This window comes from Aythya ferina, assembly GCF_964211825.1.
Source record: "Aythya ferina genome assembly, chromosome: Z".
In the NCBI taxonomy this organism is placed as follows: domain Eukaryota; kingdom Metazoa; phylum Chordata; class Aves; order Anseriformes; family Anatidae; genus Aythya; species Aythya ferina.
The window spans coordinates 15459577-15476958 of record NC_140299.1 but is presented as its reverse complement, the minus strand read 5'-3'; the positions used below and the strand labels follow the sequence as shown (position 1 = coordinate 15476958).

The 17382-nt window shown below is 37.6% G+C and overlaps 1 protein-coding gene across 9 annotated transcripts; it reads left to right on the top strand.

Annotated features, from left to right (window-relative positions):
- Positions 1 to 11: 11 nt before the first annotated feature.
- Positions 12 to 15594, top strand: LOC311426592 (uncharacterized protein C5orf34 homolog). 9 transcript variants are annotated; one of them, XM_084503062.1, is made up of 17 exons: positions 12 to 339; positions 890 to 1015; positions 2404 to 2472; positions 2735 to 2760; positions 2855 to 2988; positions 3238 to 3662; positions 3814 to 3903; positions 7057 to 7703; positions 8334 to 8435; positions 9798 to 9921; positions 10521 to 10612; positions 10832 to 10901; positions 11180 to 11350; positions 12396 to 12484; positions 13231 to 13323; positions 14111 to 14151; positions 14936 to 15594. In XM_084503062.1, the coding sequence occupies exons 6-17, from the start codon at positions 3468 to 3470 to the stop codon at positions 15127 to 15129; spliced, it is 1908 nt and encodes a 635-aa protein (XP_084359188.1). In that variant the 5' UTR covers positions 12 to 339; positions 890 to 1015; positions 2404 to 2472; positions 2735 to 2760; positions 2855 to 2988; positions 3238 to 3467; the 3' UTR covers positions 15130 to 15594. The 9 variants fall into 9 exon arrangements, with proteins under 9 accessions (XP_084359188.1, XP_084359183.1, XP_084359184.1 ...); XM_084503057.1 differs by having other exon boundaries at positions 2623 to 2760; XM_084503058.1 differs by having other exon boundaries at positions 2401 to 2472; positions 2623 to 2760.
- The last annotated feature ends 1788 nt before the right edge of the window (positions 15595 to 17382 follow it).

Genomic DNA, 17382 nt, shown 5'->3' with positions numbered 1-17382 from the left:
TTTTTCTTTAAAGTATACAGATACAGAGAAGATTATCTTTCAATATAGATCGGACACACAACATCCATAAAATGACAATACTAGTCATAATATTTATATTAGCACTGGATGAAAATCCAGAAACAATAGAAGTATAAATTAAATAATTTTCAGATAGAGAATGTCTGTGTGAAGTATCTGACTTTAAGTTGTGCATAATTTTCTTACAAAATTTTTAATTCAAATGTAGGTCAGTTTTCTTCGTTACTTCACAAGTAAATATCTTGTAGAAAACAGATTGCTGAAAATGGAAAATCTCGATAGTATGACCACAGAACAAGGATTCACCCATGCATGATAGTAAGTTAAGTGTCTTCAAGGGGCTCTGCCTTTTATGTTTACTTTTACATTTCTTGTTTAGTGTCTTTCTATCAAAAGTAGCAGTCTGACTCTAGATGTATCTAGATGATAGAATCACAGAATATCCCAAGTTGGGAGGGACCCCTAAGGATCCATCAAGTCCAACTCCTGAAACATCCTGTGAGCTTTTGGGGACAGTTAATCTTAGATGTAGATGTAAGAAAGAAATATTGTAAGTCATCCTGTATAAAAATGTTTGAATTAGGAGTTGTATATTTTAAACAATTCAGATCAAGTTTTGCAAAATAGGCTTTTCCTATTTTTACAGCAAAACTATTTAAAAAACTATTTAAAGCTCTGTTTTGGGATGTTGATTCAAAACAGTGGAGAAGTTGGTGTTCTATGTGCACATGAACATTTGTAAGAGCTGTAGACTTGCATTGCAGTAAGGAGAAAATGGTTTTAACTCTCCTCTATTGATTAAGAAAAACAAGATCCTGTTTGCTTTAAACCTTTTAACTATCTTTCCTATTTGTCTTGAATCTCACAGGAGACTAATACAAATTAGTGAGGATGGAATGAGATGAGGAAACGAATGAAGCAGCTTTTGTTTTGTAACAATCACTTTTTGCAGCTTGTCTGCCCACTTTTAACTGCTCTTCTGTGTATCACAGAGGTGAGTCTGGGGGGTTTAGGGATGATTTCAACTACACTAGCATTTTCAAGTTAGTGGTGCACTGTGCTATGGTGCTTTTCATTTATTGGTCTGATGAAAAACCCTTTGAAAAGATATTTTCTTTTTATTTTTTTTTCTTCATAATGGCAAGCCCATGAAGTCAGAAAAACAGGGCAATTAAACTTCAGGGGAGAAGTTAAGCCAACTTTTTAAACACTAGTTCTGCAAAGAAAGACTGCATTTGAGTTCATGCATGCGACTAAGCAGTTAGTTTCACACATCATGAAAAGTATGCACGATATTTGCCACTATTGACAAATCAATTGTGAGTTAAAAATGATTAATATGAGAATCTCACTTTGCTTAGTCACTTCATGCTGGGCTGAAAGATGGGTCACTTTGCATGCTGTTTGTTTTTAAATGAGTTACATATTCAGAAACCTTTACTCAGTAATTTCCTTTCACGTCTGCTAAGAGCTTTTGCTACTAACCTACTTTTTTATTAGGAAAAACATGATCAGTAGTTTTTTGAATATTGGTTTTAAGTGTAATTGTAGCACTACAGACAGAAGTAACTGGCTTAGTTACATCAGATAGCACAGATTATGTATAGTTAGGATTTTTTTTAAGCAGCATCCATTATGGCACTGAGCTTTAGTGACAGGTGCTCCAGATTGTGATACTTGTTTTTATTTCTCTCATCTCTAAATGTTCTGCCTTTCTCTCCTTTCTACACAGAACTCATTTACGCAATTAGCAAGTTCAAGTTTGCAACTTTGCTTCTCTTTAACACAATTATAGTTCTAATTATCCATGTTATGTGCATGGTTCCTACTAGTTGATTTAAGTACAGAAAAATGCCATTTCAGCCAAACGTTGAGAACATTACTGTATGTGTATGTAAATATATTCCTGAATTGCTTCTGTCACCTCTACTTCAGTCTACTTGACCTGCTTCCACAGCTAGCTTCCAAGTTTAGGGTTCCTACCTTAGCACTGAAATTGCCAGAGAAAAAATATGCATCTTCCATAAATAAAAAAAATAGAGCAGAGAACTAATATCATTTGTGTTTTAAATGATTGAATACAAATAATTAAAAGCTCAACCAGGACTAGAATCTGCATTTCTGAGCCCTAGTCCAGTTCTATCTCTATCAAGTCTTATACTTGCTTACTTTAAAACCAGTTATCTTTACACGACTAGATTTTACAATAAAGGGGATAAAAATAATTCATAATCTAAAAATATACTCTGAAACTTGCTTGAGGCAAGTATAGTGCAGAAAAATAGTAATTAAAAACAGAACCAGATTTATTTCGGTGCACTCTTATTTCTGTAGCCACTTGACTGGAAGCTGACCTTCCCTCTGTAACTGCTTTTTCAGCAGAGGATGGAAATTTGTCCTGTATGCAATTCCACGGTCGCACATTGATCTAAGAAACATGTACTTTCAAAGGTAAGGAATTATTTTTACAGCAAGATGAACCATGTGATCTAGAGTGCCATTTTATGGCAAAGGATCTTGAATTACGTTTACTTAGTGCTTTAACCAGGCATTGGTAATGAATTGTCCTTTAACTGCAAACTGTCATTCTATTTAAAATAGCTTTGATTAAACTGTAAAGGTGGGTGGTGGTGGTAATGTATGTATCTTCCAAAAAGGCAAACTAAATTATAAATTGTCCTTTGGGATATTAATCTGTCAAATCTTTATTCAGCTAGGGCTGCTGAGATCCCACTACAAGTAAGTACATGGATTAGATTTCAGTATATGTATGTAGAACAGCAGTCACAAGAGAAATAATTTATTTGTAATCTGTCTTTGGGCTATGTTGTAGATCGGCAACCTGCCTCCTCAATCCACCCAAGCCTCCTCACTTTCCAGAGATGTTAACATGTGGAGGAAATGAATTAATGAATTACTCAGCCGCTTACAGGCCGAAGGGGCAAGGGCAAGGACGAACACCAGCAGGTACTGCTGCAACAGCTCCCCAGGCAGCTGTCCTCGGTGCAAACACAGGTGTCGAAAGACGCCTGTCTTAAAGTAGCACAGTTACCAGTAAGCAGTCAGGGCATCCACACTGCTAATTTTCATTTCTGGATTTTAACCCACGTCATTCTCTCCCCTCGTTATCGAAAGCCACGACTTCAAGCAGCAATAAGCTCTGTTTGTAGAGCTACCCGTTGCCATTCTCCTGTTATGTGCCGGCTTTCCTCACAGCCCCCCTGCCAAGCCGGCGCCTCAGGAACGCCGCCACAAACACAGCGGGCGTGGCAGCCGCAAGCGGGAACCGCACGAAGGGGCTGTTACCTCCAAACAGCCATATTAAAAAATAAATAAATAAATACATAAATACATAAATAAAGAGTTCAAGCGGCGGTGCACGCTGAGGGAGCTGGGCGGCCCTGCCCTGCCTTTCCCGCCCGGCGGGCCGCCCGCCCTCGGTCGCCATGGCGGCGCGGGGCCTGATGGCGCTGCTCGGGGACGGCTCCGTGGAGCTGCGCGGCGCGGGGGGCGCCCGCCTCTTGCTGTCGCCTTGCGGCTCCGAGTACCTGTACGAGGAGGCGCTGCCCCCGGCCGCACACCCCCTGCAGCCGGCAGAGACCTGCCGCCGACGGGTCGCCTTCGTCCTCAGCGCCCACAGGGTACGTGGCGGCCGGGGAGGGGAGGGGAGCGGGCCGGGAGGCGCCTCCGCGAGGAGCGGGGCATTGCACAGCCCTCCTAAGGGCTCGGTGTGCGAACGCCTCCAGAGATCCTGTGATGGCACTGTTTGCTTTTGTCTTCGTCTTTAATTAGGAACAAGTTGCACGAGCTCTGCATTTCCGGAACAAGTTTTCCCCTCGGCCGTACTTACCTTCAAGCCTTATATCCCCGGAAAGAAAGACTGTAAGTGTTACACACACAGCGCTTCTGTAAACTGAGCTGCCCTGGAAGTCTGACAACGTGGGCTTACAGAATTGCACACGCGTGTGTACGAGTACAGGCCTTGAAAACTGACAGTGCACAGTTTGGTTCACGCATTTGTCATCTCACTTGGAATACTGCTGTTTCAATTTACAGTTTTAAATCTTGCTTAGTTTTTTGTCCTTAGTCCTGCATATCCTTAGCAGCTGAACAGTACAGATTTCACCCGGTCGTAGTAAGACTAAAACCCAGATATTTCATATTCTTTAAAAGACTGATGAAACACCTGGATTGGACTGGCATTCCATTAGCAGCACGCTTTGTGCTAATGTTTATTTGTTAAACATTGACTATCAGCACATACTTACAGCAGTCAGACCTTAACAGCCCTATCATGTATACACTATGCATGTACACAGAGCTGATGCTCTGCTATGTGCAGTAGTGGGTAACCTCCCACCTTCTGGTTCAGGATCTTCTCATGGCTGAGTTTCTAGACAGTTCCTAACCATACTTTACACCTGCACTACCTGCTTCAGGATGCTGAGGAGTAACTTTTGAAAGCCACAGTAAGTGGCTTTTTTGCTGGGCTCTTGTCCTCTTCGTTTAGCCACAACTGCTTTCCTTAAAGCAAGAATGGTGTTTCTGTAGCTTCTGATGTTGTACTCCCTTGCTGACCAGTAATTTACATTCAGCTTGTTTTTCTGTGCCCTCTACTTTCCACCAGTGCCGATATTTTCAAGGCCTTTGCTGTTTGTCACACTTAAGCTGTACAGTATAGCAAGAGATACCAGCTGTCAAGTTCCAAGTACACACAGCGAGGTCTCATAACAAGGTGGTCACGAGCCTAACAAGCCATTCTGGGACCTGGAACAAGTTATCTTAAGGCACAGTTAGCATAAGGTCTGTGACCTGTTACTAGCAGTGATGATACTATTTTTACAGGGCTGCTGCATACAAAAATGCATCTACAGTTACACTGTATTACTTCACTTATGCATAAATTCAAACAAATGCCATTCACTTAGGCTCTGTTTGGCCATGCTGACCATCTGTATCTTTAGGAGGCTTGACAAGGGGGATCCTGTCAGTTAAGTGGACTGCTTAGAGCTGTACGTAGTTTTGAACATGCAGATTTAATCATAAATGTATTCAGCAGTAGTTGTATGTTTTGTTGTGTTTGTTGTTTTTTTTTTTTTATGTTGTTTGTTTTGTTTTTAATGTCTAGATCATTTCCTAGAAATTTGGAGTATGTGATATCAAAGAGTATGTTACCAGTCAGTCATTACACCAGTATCTCATTCCTGGTGGAAATAGTCAGGTCAGAGCCCATCCTTCTGTATGTAAAGTTAGGATTTCTTTTCTTCATTTAAATCACACCATTTATCTCCACTAAATAGTTATCTGCAGCCTTACTGAGCAGTCCCTTGAATGTTTTTAGGGACCTTTTGCAAGTCTTTATGGTCAATTTTCATTTTTAGCCAGCCCTAAATACCTTTGGCAGATGTTTTCACTTTGCTAATGCACTCGTGTTGCCATGTTTCATTTTTATTGGACTCTGGGCAGAAGTATGATCCTGGTTTGGTTTTACAATCAGTGCTGTGGTTTAACCTGGCAGGCGGCTCAGCACAATACTGCTGCTTGCTCACTGTCCCTGCCCCCAGTGGGATGAGAAAGAAAATCAGGGTGAAAAACAAAGTAAAACCTATGGGTTGAGGTAAAGACAGCTTAATAGGAAAGAAATGAATGAATGAATGAATACGCAAAACTCACGCATAATGCTGTTGCTCGCCACCTGCTGGCCGATGCCCAGTCCCCAAGCAGTCATGTTGTCCCTGTTCCCCCCACCCTAGCTGACTCCCCCTGTCTTATTGTTCAGCATGAAGCCAGGCGATGTGGGACACCGCTTTGGCTAGCCTGGGCTGGCTGTCCTGTGTGTCCCCTCCAGCTCCTGGTCCCTGAGTCCCCTTGCTGACAGGGCTGCACGAGGAGCTGAAATGTCCTGGGCTCTGTGAAATTACCTCTCTGCAGCAACTAACACATTGGTGTGTTATCAGCATTATTCTCACCCTAAATCGAAAGCACAGCATCACGACAGCTACAATGAACAAATTAACTCTGTCCCAGCTGAAACAGCAAACAGTCAGGTGGGACAAAGCTGATTAAACTGAATGAATACTCTTCTGCTAAGAGAGTTTTTCAGGCCTTATTTGAAGTGGGTTTGCGTTTCTTTGTTCATGTAGGATCCAGTACTTTACCTGGAGTCTCCAAATGAGAGCAGAGTAAGAGTATTTCCTGTGCAGTGATCAGGCATAATGACAATGCAAATAAATACATGTCCTTTTAGGGCAGAACATTTGTAGGTGCCTAGAAAAACACTCTCTATCTTGAGTTTTTTGTTTTATTTTGTTTTGTTTCTTTCAGAATGTGATTGGTGCATTTTCTAAATTCAGCTATATTTATTTAGCTAATATGTATTTATTTAGCTATATGTATTTAGCTATACCACCTCTTTGGTTAAAGCTATAACCTGAGGAGTGAGGTAGATGCAGTGTTTGTTTGGAGCAATTTGTAGAGAATCAGCTGCTTCATTTAAGAACATATTACATCTGCCATTGCACATGGTACATATTGCATATGCCATGGTACATTATATGCCATTTTACAGGCTTAATTTTATAAATAGTAGAATTCAGACTACATTGCATTTCAGTGTACACAATTTTAATGTGGACTTTGCATGAATTCCACTGATAACAGATATGATCAGTATAATGATATTGATCATTTCCTGATCTTGAGCTTTATCTTCAGTGTTTCTTAACAAGCTTGAAATAGCTGTCAGTGGGCAGTTATGCCTGGTCAGTTGGCCATGCATCTTTCTGGTTTATGAATGGGTATTAAATTATAAGCATATTGCTAGAAATAATCCTGTTAGAACAGGAGGAAAATGATTTGAATGATAGATATTCTGAGTTCACGTGTGCAAATAAATACAGACTAATGTTTCATGCCATACATAAGCATGCAGAAGACATGAATTATTTCAAAAAACTCACAATCCCTCCATTGTAATTTCTGGCAAGCATGTAAGTTTTATTTTGAAGCACATTTCAACCCTTTTTCTTGTATTAGATTCTTTTCAGTGATGTCTTAGAAGTTAGATGGCCTGACCCTGTTACTGCTGACCTGACAAGATGTATGAAGAATGGCAATGTGAAGATATCATCATTAGATGGTTATGCCCACCTTTACCTGTCAGGATTGCAGAAAGAATTTACTGTGGAGTTCTTATGCAAAGTCAGCCAACCATCTGCAGCATATTCACATTCCTCTCAAAAGAACAGCAACTATCAAACTGAAGATCAGTATGGAAAATCAAGTAAAAATGCTCTTCCAGAAACGTCATCAAGACAAACGAAAGCAGAATATAGAAAGAATGAACATGGCAGTGCTGAAGGAAAATACAGAGAACTAACCAAACCAAAGGACCAAAAAGACAGAGATAGAGTTCCTATGTTTTACACAAACTGTTCTTATGAATACACATGGGTTACACAGTGTTGGTCTGTTTCCTCGTACCCAGAAGAATGGAAATACCCTTTGTCTTTGGCATTAATGTGCTATAACTTACATACTGTTAAGACTGAAATGAAAACATGTGAGGGAAATGGCCATACATCTATAGGAGCAGATGTTTTAATAGACCCCAAAGCATGTTCAACAGTATCTCGTTTGCCTACAGCTTTGCCACTAAGCTGCAGAGCACCACATTTACACAGGTAATTTAAACTGTTTGCATTTTAGTTGTTAACATATGTCTACAATTCTGAACTTCAACCTTTAGCAAAATAACTGAAATCTAACTATAAGAAATAAAAAATATCATCATAACCTATTTTGTTATCAGCTTCTTGAAATATGAAATTTGTGAAACCAACATTCTTTATCCTACTGTCAAAAAATAAAAACTCATTAGTCCAGAGGAAAAAAACAAACAAACAAACAAACAAAAAATATTTCTGATATGCTATGTAAATGAAAAAGAGAGTACTGAAAAAGAACACCGTGCTGGGATTAGAGTTTCTGTCTTTGTTTCGGTTCTGAATAGATGATACTTCTGAAGTGGGACAATGACATATATTCTTTGTCAGCCCTGCTAAAAATAGTTGAAAAAATAATTGTAGGTTTGAGAAAATAAATTTGGTAACTAGGAACTAGTTACTAGTTAGGTATCCTAGGAACTAGAGGACATTGGAAATACATGGCCTATTTTCTTTTGAGTAGTTGTGCATGCATCTGTTTTGGTATAGAAAAATATGTTTGTTTAGGATACAGAAATAATTACCAGCCAAGAAAAAAAAAAAAAAACACATTCAATCTTACTGAAGCTCTTATTGTATTTTATACAGGTGGAGTTTCTGTGACTTTTTTCTACAAAAGAAGGAAGAGTCTGGAATGTATTCATACCCTCAGCTAATTGAAATTGTATGGTGCGAAGGTATTTTTTATAGGTATGTAGGAAGTCATGCATTTCATTTTTGAAAGACTTCATTTGTATGGGAATTAAACTTCAAGATAAAATGTCTTACTTTGTCCCTTTACCATTCCTTTAGAGGATGTATACAATCTTTATGGAAGATTCTATTAATGGCTGCCATTTGTTTGTTCTTAGAGCTTAAAGACAGAGCTTAAAATTTGCTTCACATTCTCTAATACATTGTAGTTCCAGGTCTGAAAGCAGGTATGCCTGAAACAAAGATTTTGAAATCATACTTAAGGCTTTTAAAGAAGTGGTCAGATTTCTTAAGAGACTTAAGTAGAGAACTGTAACTTCCACAGACTTCATTGACAATTATAGTGCCTTTTTTTTGTTGTTGTTTTGGCAAATTACATCACTTCTATTGATGCTAAAGATTTCACGTTTAGAAATGCTTGTCTTGGTGACCTGTGTAATTCCCATGTTACAAGCAGCTAAACTCTACTGTGGATTTTCCTGGAAAATCAGCTTGCCTGTATGTTTTGGTTTGTTTGTATTTAAATAAGAATTTTGTAAAGTAGGCTCTGCAAATCTGTTATACAAACTTTGAAAGGGCCGCAGTCACTATCAGCATTCAAAAGTTTTTGATAAAAATATAATCAGTCTTTAAAGCTTTCATCTTTCTCCCATACGCTCTGTGTTTTTTTTTTTTTCAGTTGATTGCCTAAATTTTTATCTAATCTGAACAAAATTTTTGTCAGTGTTTTCAGTTATATATAATAATAAACTTATTTATTTGGAAGTATGGTGAGTAGCCATACTTAGTCTTACAAGGCCCAGTAATATTTAAAGTCCCATTACTGAAGTTTAGGCATCTGACCACATGGTGCAGAACTGAGTCATTAAATAAGCGTAATGCTCCAAGATCACAAGAAAAAGACTGGCAATCTTAAACAAAACAAAACAAAAACCAGAAACAAAAACAAACACAGGTGCAGGAGAAATGAAGACTTTGGTTTTTTAGGAAGCATTCATTTCTACAGCTTTTTTTTTTTTTTTTTTTTTTTTTCTGTGCACACCTGTGAGGGCTGGTCCCCTGAAAATAATATCTTTTCCTTCTTTTGCATTGGTATATTTTGTGTTCAGTGGAATGGGCATTGAACATCTTTTGTGAGATACCTACCTCAACACAAGGCTCTCCTTCTGAACATGCTAATCCTGTCCCCACCTCCACCCTGCTAATAATCAAAAAAATAATTGGTGTGCCCTACTGTTTGTGAAACAGTATAAAGTTTTTCCTTTGAGAGTTGTTGAAAATATGTTTAGTGCTTTATTCTGTACTGTCTAGTGATACAGCATTTTAAATACTTGTTAAAAGTCTTCTTATTTCTCTTAGATTTATCCATGGCAAAAGAAACATTGCAGAAATTTATCCTGGTGATGAATCATTTTTCAAGTCTGAAGGAGCTTTTTTGGGAAACTACTTCGTGCATTATGCAATCCAGAAAGGAACAAACAAGGTAGGAATAAAACTGTTTAAAAATATGTTCAGAATTCCTTCAATTTAGCAGCTGTGTTTTAAGACATTTGGATATGTAGTCTAAAGTCAAGACCCCTTATTCAGGTGATTCTACTTTGCTTTCAAGTGATTAGTTTTTTTAGCATCGCTGTTATTCCACTTCTCTTTCTTAACTTTATTTTTTTTTCTTTTAAGTTTATTGAGTTGTGTGTGCTAATTTCAATGTTTTTTTCTTGAATATTTGTATTTTTAAAGCAGTATAAAGGATCAATGCTGCACCTTTTGAACCTGGCCTCTAACTTGTAGTAAAACTTAGTTACTCAGTAATGAACGATACTCTCTGATAAAATAACCTATTGGTCCATGCTGAGTGTATGAAAACTGTGAATGTGTCTTAGACTTAAGGGATGGATACAACTGCATTTTTTGTTTGTGTGTTTGTTTTAGCTTTTAAAGGAGATACCTGTCTTCTGCGATGAATTTAAATGTGGTTAGAGTTGTCTGGGAGGTCAGAAATTTCATCTCTTTCAAGATTATAAATAGTTTTGTCATGTTACAGTACCTATAAATAACTACTGTTTCTTCTGCTGTTTACTGCAGAGAGAAGAGAAGATGTATTCAGTAAACAGTCTTCCTCCTGATGTACCAGGAAATCCATACTCTATATCCTCCATCATTACTCAGGCAACCAAGTAACTTATTTTTCTCCTTCATTGTTGTTATATTAACTCCTCTAACTGTGAAAGGACAGTAATTAAACTTATATGTGATACTTATTATTACATATGAAAATTAAGCAAATTTATTATATCACTGGTGGCATCTGTAACTTACAGAACAAAGATCACAGCTGTGTAGGAGATACTAAAGTAAGGACAAAATTCTTAATATTTAATATGTTTTTTCCTCAGAATGCTTCAGTACTGCTACAAGACAAAACTATCATTAATTCATAACTATCATCTTTGCTGCTGGAAGATGGTATGTAGCTGAAAATTTATAAATTTTCCCATGTTACAAAGATGACTGAATGTACTATAGGGAGTAGGACCAATTCTAGAGGGAAAAATCTTAAGCAAAGATGAAAAGGTATATAACTGAGAACCATCACCACAGACTGTTAAGGTAAATTGGTGAAGCAGAAAACAGTGAATTGCATGATAAAGAGAGCTGCTTATGGTCTAGAAAAACATGAAAATTTGGGAGAGATACAACCAGTGGTGACATTTCCTCTTTTTTATGTCCTTGTTTGGTTCTAGGTACCTGAGACAGACGGACGGGAAATGTTGCCTGTTTTGCTGGATGAAAAGGTTATTCCCAGCATTGGAAGACTTCTTGTATACTCAGACTATAAAGTCCATGCTACTTTTAGGGATGGAATCACCTTGAATATGGTTTGGGATTTCAGCTCTGGCTGTAGAAAGATTCAGGTAACTTATGGCTTATACACTACTCTTAAAACTCTTCATTAAAAAGTGTTATTAGGAAACTAATGGGGTAAGTAAATCAAGAGTTTTTCTGTCTATAAAATACAAACTGAGCTCTTTTGATAGAGTTGTGATTCAAAGCAGTTTTCTGCCATGGCTTGCTCTCAAGCTAGTATAATAGGCATAGAACTACACAGCACATAAAGACAGCAAAATGTATTGTGAGTATTTTACCCAGAAACTGAGGAGGAAAAATATTTTAGTGTATAATTCATGCCTAAAAAATAAAATTGTATCCTTTTAAAAAGTCACTCATATCAGTGTAAGAAGGGGGTGTTTCTTTGGTGGTGGTGGTGCTGGTGTTACTTCAAAATATCTATAATTGAGCAACTGAATAGTGAAAAATTGCTCAGGAGTAGCCTTGTGGATATGGAATTACATATTTTTTTAAATATTTTTTTTAATCTACTGAATATCGAAGTAAAAAGATTATGTTGACTTTTGCACTACAAAGTGGTGAAAATGGCAATGGTGGTAAAATGGCACTACAGAGAAAATTATGTCAGAGCGGAATTTAAAGTTGACTGCTGAGACTTTTGGCTTCCATCTCTTTGCTTTTACCCTATGGTGACTAGACACAAAAAGATGTTGCTGAGGATATGTGTACTATAAACAATAAAAGTGTGATACTTAGCCTCTTAAAAGATATTGTAACTTTATGATGTGAGCCAGCTCAAATCTGTACACTCATTAATGATAAACGTAGGAAGCAACTAAAGTACTACAGGTTTGGAGACATCCCTACACATTATTGGAAATATCTCAAACAACACAAAAAACAGTATTTTCTATGCCAGGTTTTCCTTTTTTTCCCCCCATATCTGTGATAGCAGAATATAAGCAACTTATAGCAAAACACAAACTTTAACTGTTTAAAGTGGAGTGTTCACAGATAATTTAATTTTTAAATTAGCAAATGTTATTCACTTGCTTTTTTTTCTTTTCTTTAAAGCAGAAAATTAATACTATTTTTTTTTTCCCTTCTAAGGTAAATGAAAATGTAGGTTGGTGTAAGCTAACTACTCCTGATGGGGTACAGCAGCTAATAAAAATAAGTCATCCTGGAATCTATGAAAGGTATAAGTAGTTTAAATAATTTATAAGTAAAGAACTCTAAGCAAACCCTTTTATATGTAGAAATGTTTTTTTACTGGAAATGTATCAGAGGAAAAAAAAAAAGCCCAAATACATAATGATAAAAAACACATATCTGGCTAAGATTCAGGAACTGTATGACTCAGGATCACTGCATTCAGTCATTCCAGTATAATTGTTATGGAAATGTAATGTCTTTAAAAAAAATAAAATCAGCCAACCTCAAACTAGAGCTCCAACTTGGCACTTAAATCAGTGAGTAAGCAAAAAAAAAAATCTTTGTGCTGTATAAAGCTGGCATCTAGAGCTGAAAAGCACTTTATCCAATTTTTGCTTTATTACAGATATTGACCTCTGCCTACAGACTGCTTTCTCTAATCTGCTTGCTCTAATTGCAGTCTTATTATGCAAATCATCAGAAGCTTACTCTGCTGCATTTCAGCAAGCAGATATGCACACACAAAAAATAACATTTGGACACTATTCATTTCAAATCAGATGGCTTTGTTATAATTTTCTGTGACTGTATAGATTTAAATATGAAGGATATTCTTTTTTAAAAGTGTGAATCCAAAAAGGGCAAAGAAACATAAAGAAAAGGCTAGACTTTTAGTCATGTTTTTTGCTGAATCCAGATTCATTGCTTAATGCTTTTTTTGTTTGTTTGTTTCTATCTTGAATTAACAGTGTGTTTCTCATCTAAATAACTTTTTTTTTCATGTTAACAGATACATCACAACAGTAATAGAATGGTGCAGAAGTTTGAATGAAAGCAAAGAGACTCCTGAACATACCGCACACTCTGTAACTGAAGAAAATTGGTACTCATTTTTATTCTAAATAATGTTGAAAATAAAACTCAAAAAGACTATAAACTCTGAATTTTATAGACAGCATTTCCTAAGGATCCAAAAAGAAAACTGTAAATCCTTTTATTTTGTGTGACTTCATATTTCTCTGTTGGAACTTAAAATGTACAGTAAGTTGAATTCTAGGTGAAGTTTATTTTATGTTGCTTCTGCCTCCCCTAAAAATAGAATTATGGTGACCTTGCCAAATATTACTATAAGATTAACGTTATAGAAATAATATCTTGCAAAGTGAAAATGAGAAACTAAACTAAGAAAGGCAACTTTTAACAGAACGGCAAGCTGTCCAAAATAGTACTTTGAACTTTTAAATGACACCTGGACCTGTTATGTATTTGTCCTTCTTAATAAATGCTACTGACCAAAGGTCTAGTGACATCATGTAGTTACATAATCAGATATTACAAATGTGATATATGAATCTGATTACAGACTCACTTATCACATTATAGCAGATGCAGTAGATGGAGTAGATGGTGAAACAAAAATGTTATCTATATATACACACATAAATATACAGCAAAGAGTCTATTTTTAGAGCTGAGCCTTGATTTTTAGAAACAAATGATTAACAAATGCAGCCATTAGCTAGTAGTATGAAAAAAACCGCTTTTTTTAACTTAGAGTTCTCTTTCTAATTTTCTGTATTTCTGAGAATTGAAATTAAAATCTGGTGTACAAAAGTACAGTTGAGAAGCTTTTTAGATACTATTATAAAAATCTTTATTTTCTTGGACAGGTCTGCTGATGCTGAGCTTGAAAAAATACAGAGATTTAACTGTATCCTTTTGAAAGCTGTGAAGATTTTTACTTTGATATTCTGTTGTTCATCTGTGTATTCAGACCTGCATTTTCAGAACATCAGAAGCTCTCTATTCTGTTCTCACCTGCTTTTTCCTGCTTTACCTGATTCTTAAAAGCACCTTTTTAAGTCACTGTTTTCTCATTAATCTTGTTCAATTCCTTTACAACAGCACTAGCAATAAGAACAGAGTACAAAACATAATAAAAACATTAACAAAATAGGGAATTCCCATAATGAGTATTGCAGTTCACCATTTATTATATGTAATATATATGCTATTAATAGATTATATATTAATTCCACTAAAACCATCTGCTAATCTGTTCTTGAAAGAGGGATGGTACAATTGCCTTTTGGCATGTTGTTGCAGTAAAATACTGTCTTATTTATCACTTACCTCAGGATTGTGCAACCAGCTCACAAAGTATGCAGTGCTGCAGTGCTTTTTTTTTTTTTTTTTTTTTTTAAAGGCAGTGTAAAACTCTCTTTATGCTGACTTTTAATTTTATTAGGATGAAAAAACATACACGCTATGAAACTTTGCAATGTAACATCAGTTTCCTTTAAATTAACTATTCGGCAAATAGAAGCCTTAGTTAAAGACATTTTCTAGAAACATTAGCATTTTTTAGTTTTATGTAATTACTGTGGTATGAAATGTGAGCCTCTGTAATGGAGAATCATGATTATGATACGGCAAAGCGTTTTTCTCGTTATTAGGAGGAAGGCTTTGAATTTTTCTTGACAAACTCATGCTAGATATATTGGATAATAGCAATGTTCCAGAAAGGACAGCAGCTGCAAAAACCAATCCATCTACAATTGCTGTTGGAAAAACAGAAAATAGAACTGATACTGAAGAACTCAATGAAGGGTGCATCTTGGAGGCTTTGGAAAAAACATCTAAAATAATTCAAGATATTGAATCTCTGCTTGCTGCTTCTGGGAAGTGAAAATCTGTAATACGTTGTATCCTCCAAGGAGCTGTCCCAGCTATGTCTGACGAGGCTTTGAAGTATAAGAGGGATGAAGGATGAGAAGGCAGCAATTAAATGCCTTGCCAGACAAATTACATGTGTAATTTGTTATTGTAATACCACAGTTGTATAATGTGGATAGGCAAAAATTAGGGGCCAAATAGTGGGGCATCACTGGGTAAATGAGAGATCTGATGTGACATTGCTACGTCTGAGTGTATGAATGTCTGTTCAAGTTGTGTAGCTTTGTAGAGGTTTGTGTGACCAACCTGGTTAGAACTTGCCAGGGTAACTTGGGGGGAGGCATTTTAACGGTAAAAACATGCTTTTGTCCAGAAACTGACACCAAGTATTAAAGTCACCCCAATGACTCCATATTGAATAAAGTTGCCCAAAAGATTTATACCTATTGTTTTCTAATAAAAGGCATGGTTTTAGTCAGTACTGTTGTGTTTTTTTTTGTTGTTGTTTTATGCGCGGTCAGTCACTAGCCTTTCAGCATTAGGTTTTTGTTTGTTTTGTTGTTTTTGTTGTTGTTTTACTCAGTCTCATCAGGAATACTCAAAAACCAGTCAGTAACCACTCTGGGTTTCTCTGCAGCCCCAGTTCCCACTCCCTTCACCCCAGCGCGGGGCTGGCTGAGGAGGAAGAAGAAAAAGAGGATGTGATATATGGAGTAAGGAGGAAGGTTAATTGGGAAAAGTCTCATCACCACAAATTTTAGTAAGCCCTTATCAATCAAATTTGATGTATGTGATGACTGTAATCCAGTGAATTTTACTATTCTGAATCTGGATGAGTTAAAGCAGAGGAAAGAAAACCAATATTGAATTGCACTTGGGAGGAAAGGGAAAAGATCCTGGGACTACTAACAATCCCGTGCTTAATTCCTTGTATTACACTCCTTGTACAGAGAATAATCCAAGGAATGCAGTAGTTTATCGCAATCCAGGTGGAAAGTCCTCAAGAAGACAGAGTCTTTCTTATGGTTCAATTGGCCTTGGCCAAATTTGAAGCCAAGACAAGTATTAATGACATTCAAAAGAAGAGGAGGGAGTGTGATCTATGGAGTAATAATTTGTGTCAAGAAGATGGTTGATGTTAATAAAGAAGGGGGAGATGTGGGAGTCTGGCCATGGGGGTCGGCAAGCCCCATGGTTGGTGGTAACATCAGACTCTTAGCAATGAGACCATCAGGAATGTAAGAGTTTAGAGGGCGCAAAGAAGGGTGATTCAGGAGAGGCCATGCCTTCTGGGGTTGCTTGTTCTGCAGCTGTTAAGGCATGGAAGTTGCTGGGGGTTTGCTGTTGCTGGGCAAAGTTGTTTGACCGATGGAAAGTTGTTGGAAAAGGATTGCTGCAGGGCGAAGGGTGTTAGAGGGGAGCCCGTCCTCAAGATGGAAAGGCAACACGATGTGATGAAAAAAGGAATGAAAAGGAACAGGCTGGCAGAAAGGAGACCAGGACAGGAACAGGCACACTGATCGCCTCATAGGTTCAGCCTATGGGTTGAACCTATGATCGCCTCGATAGGTTCAGCCAAACTCAGCAAACTGCTCAGAGAGGCTCGCACAGAAAGTCGCTGGAAACAGGCACTGGAGCTGGGAAGAAGCTCAAGCTGAGACAAGTGGAGCCACACACACAACTGACCCTCTGGTAAGTAGCTGTGCATTATGAGGAATCACACATCCTTAGGAACATGGACAGTCCTGGTAACCTTGCAGCTTATTTCCTTTATTAACAACCAGACAGTTTATGATCCTGAAATATGGGACCAAATTGATATCAAGGTGTGGGACCTACTAAGAACGACAAGGTTGTGGTGGGATTGCTTGGCACTGGGGAGCAGTCTCTGGGGCCTTACAGAGCCCTGTGGGGCCACAGTCAGACATGTGTGGGTTGCCAGGCTGTGAGGGAGCTGTGGGCTCAGCCACCGATCCTCCTGCTGCACCATCGGCCCCCGCCACTACTGCCACTGCAGGCCTTCGCTGTTCCCACGACTACCCCTGGAATTCTCTGGTGTTAGTAATCAAGAAAAGGAATGGAAAATGGAGACCATTATATGGTCTGAGAGAAACCAGTGAAGTCACGGAAGATAATGGGAGCACTTCAACTGGGATTACCAACCCCAACAGTGCTCCCCCAGTCATGGACATTAATAGCAAGAGACTTAAAGGATTGTTTGTTAAACACTTGCCTTTTAAAACTTTGCCATGCTTATGTTTCAACT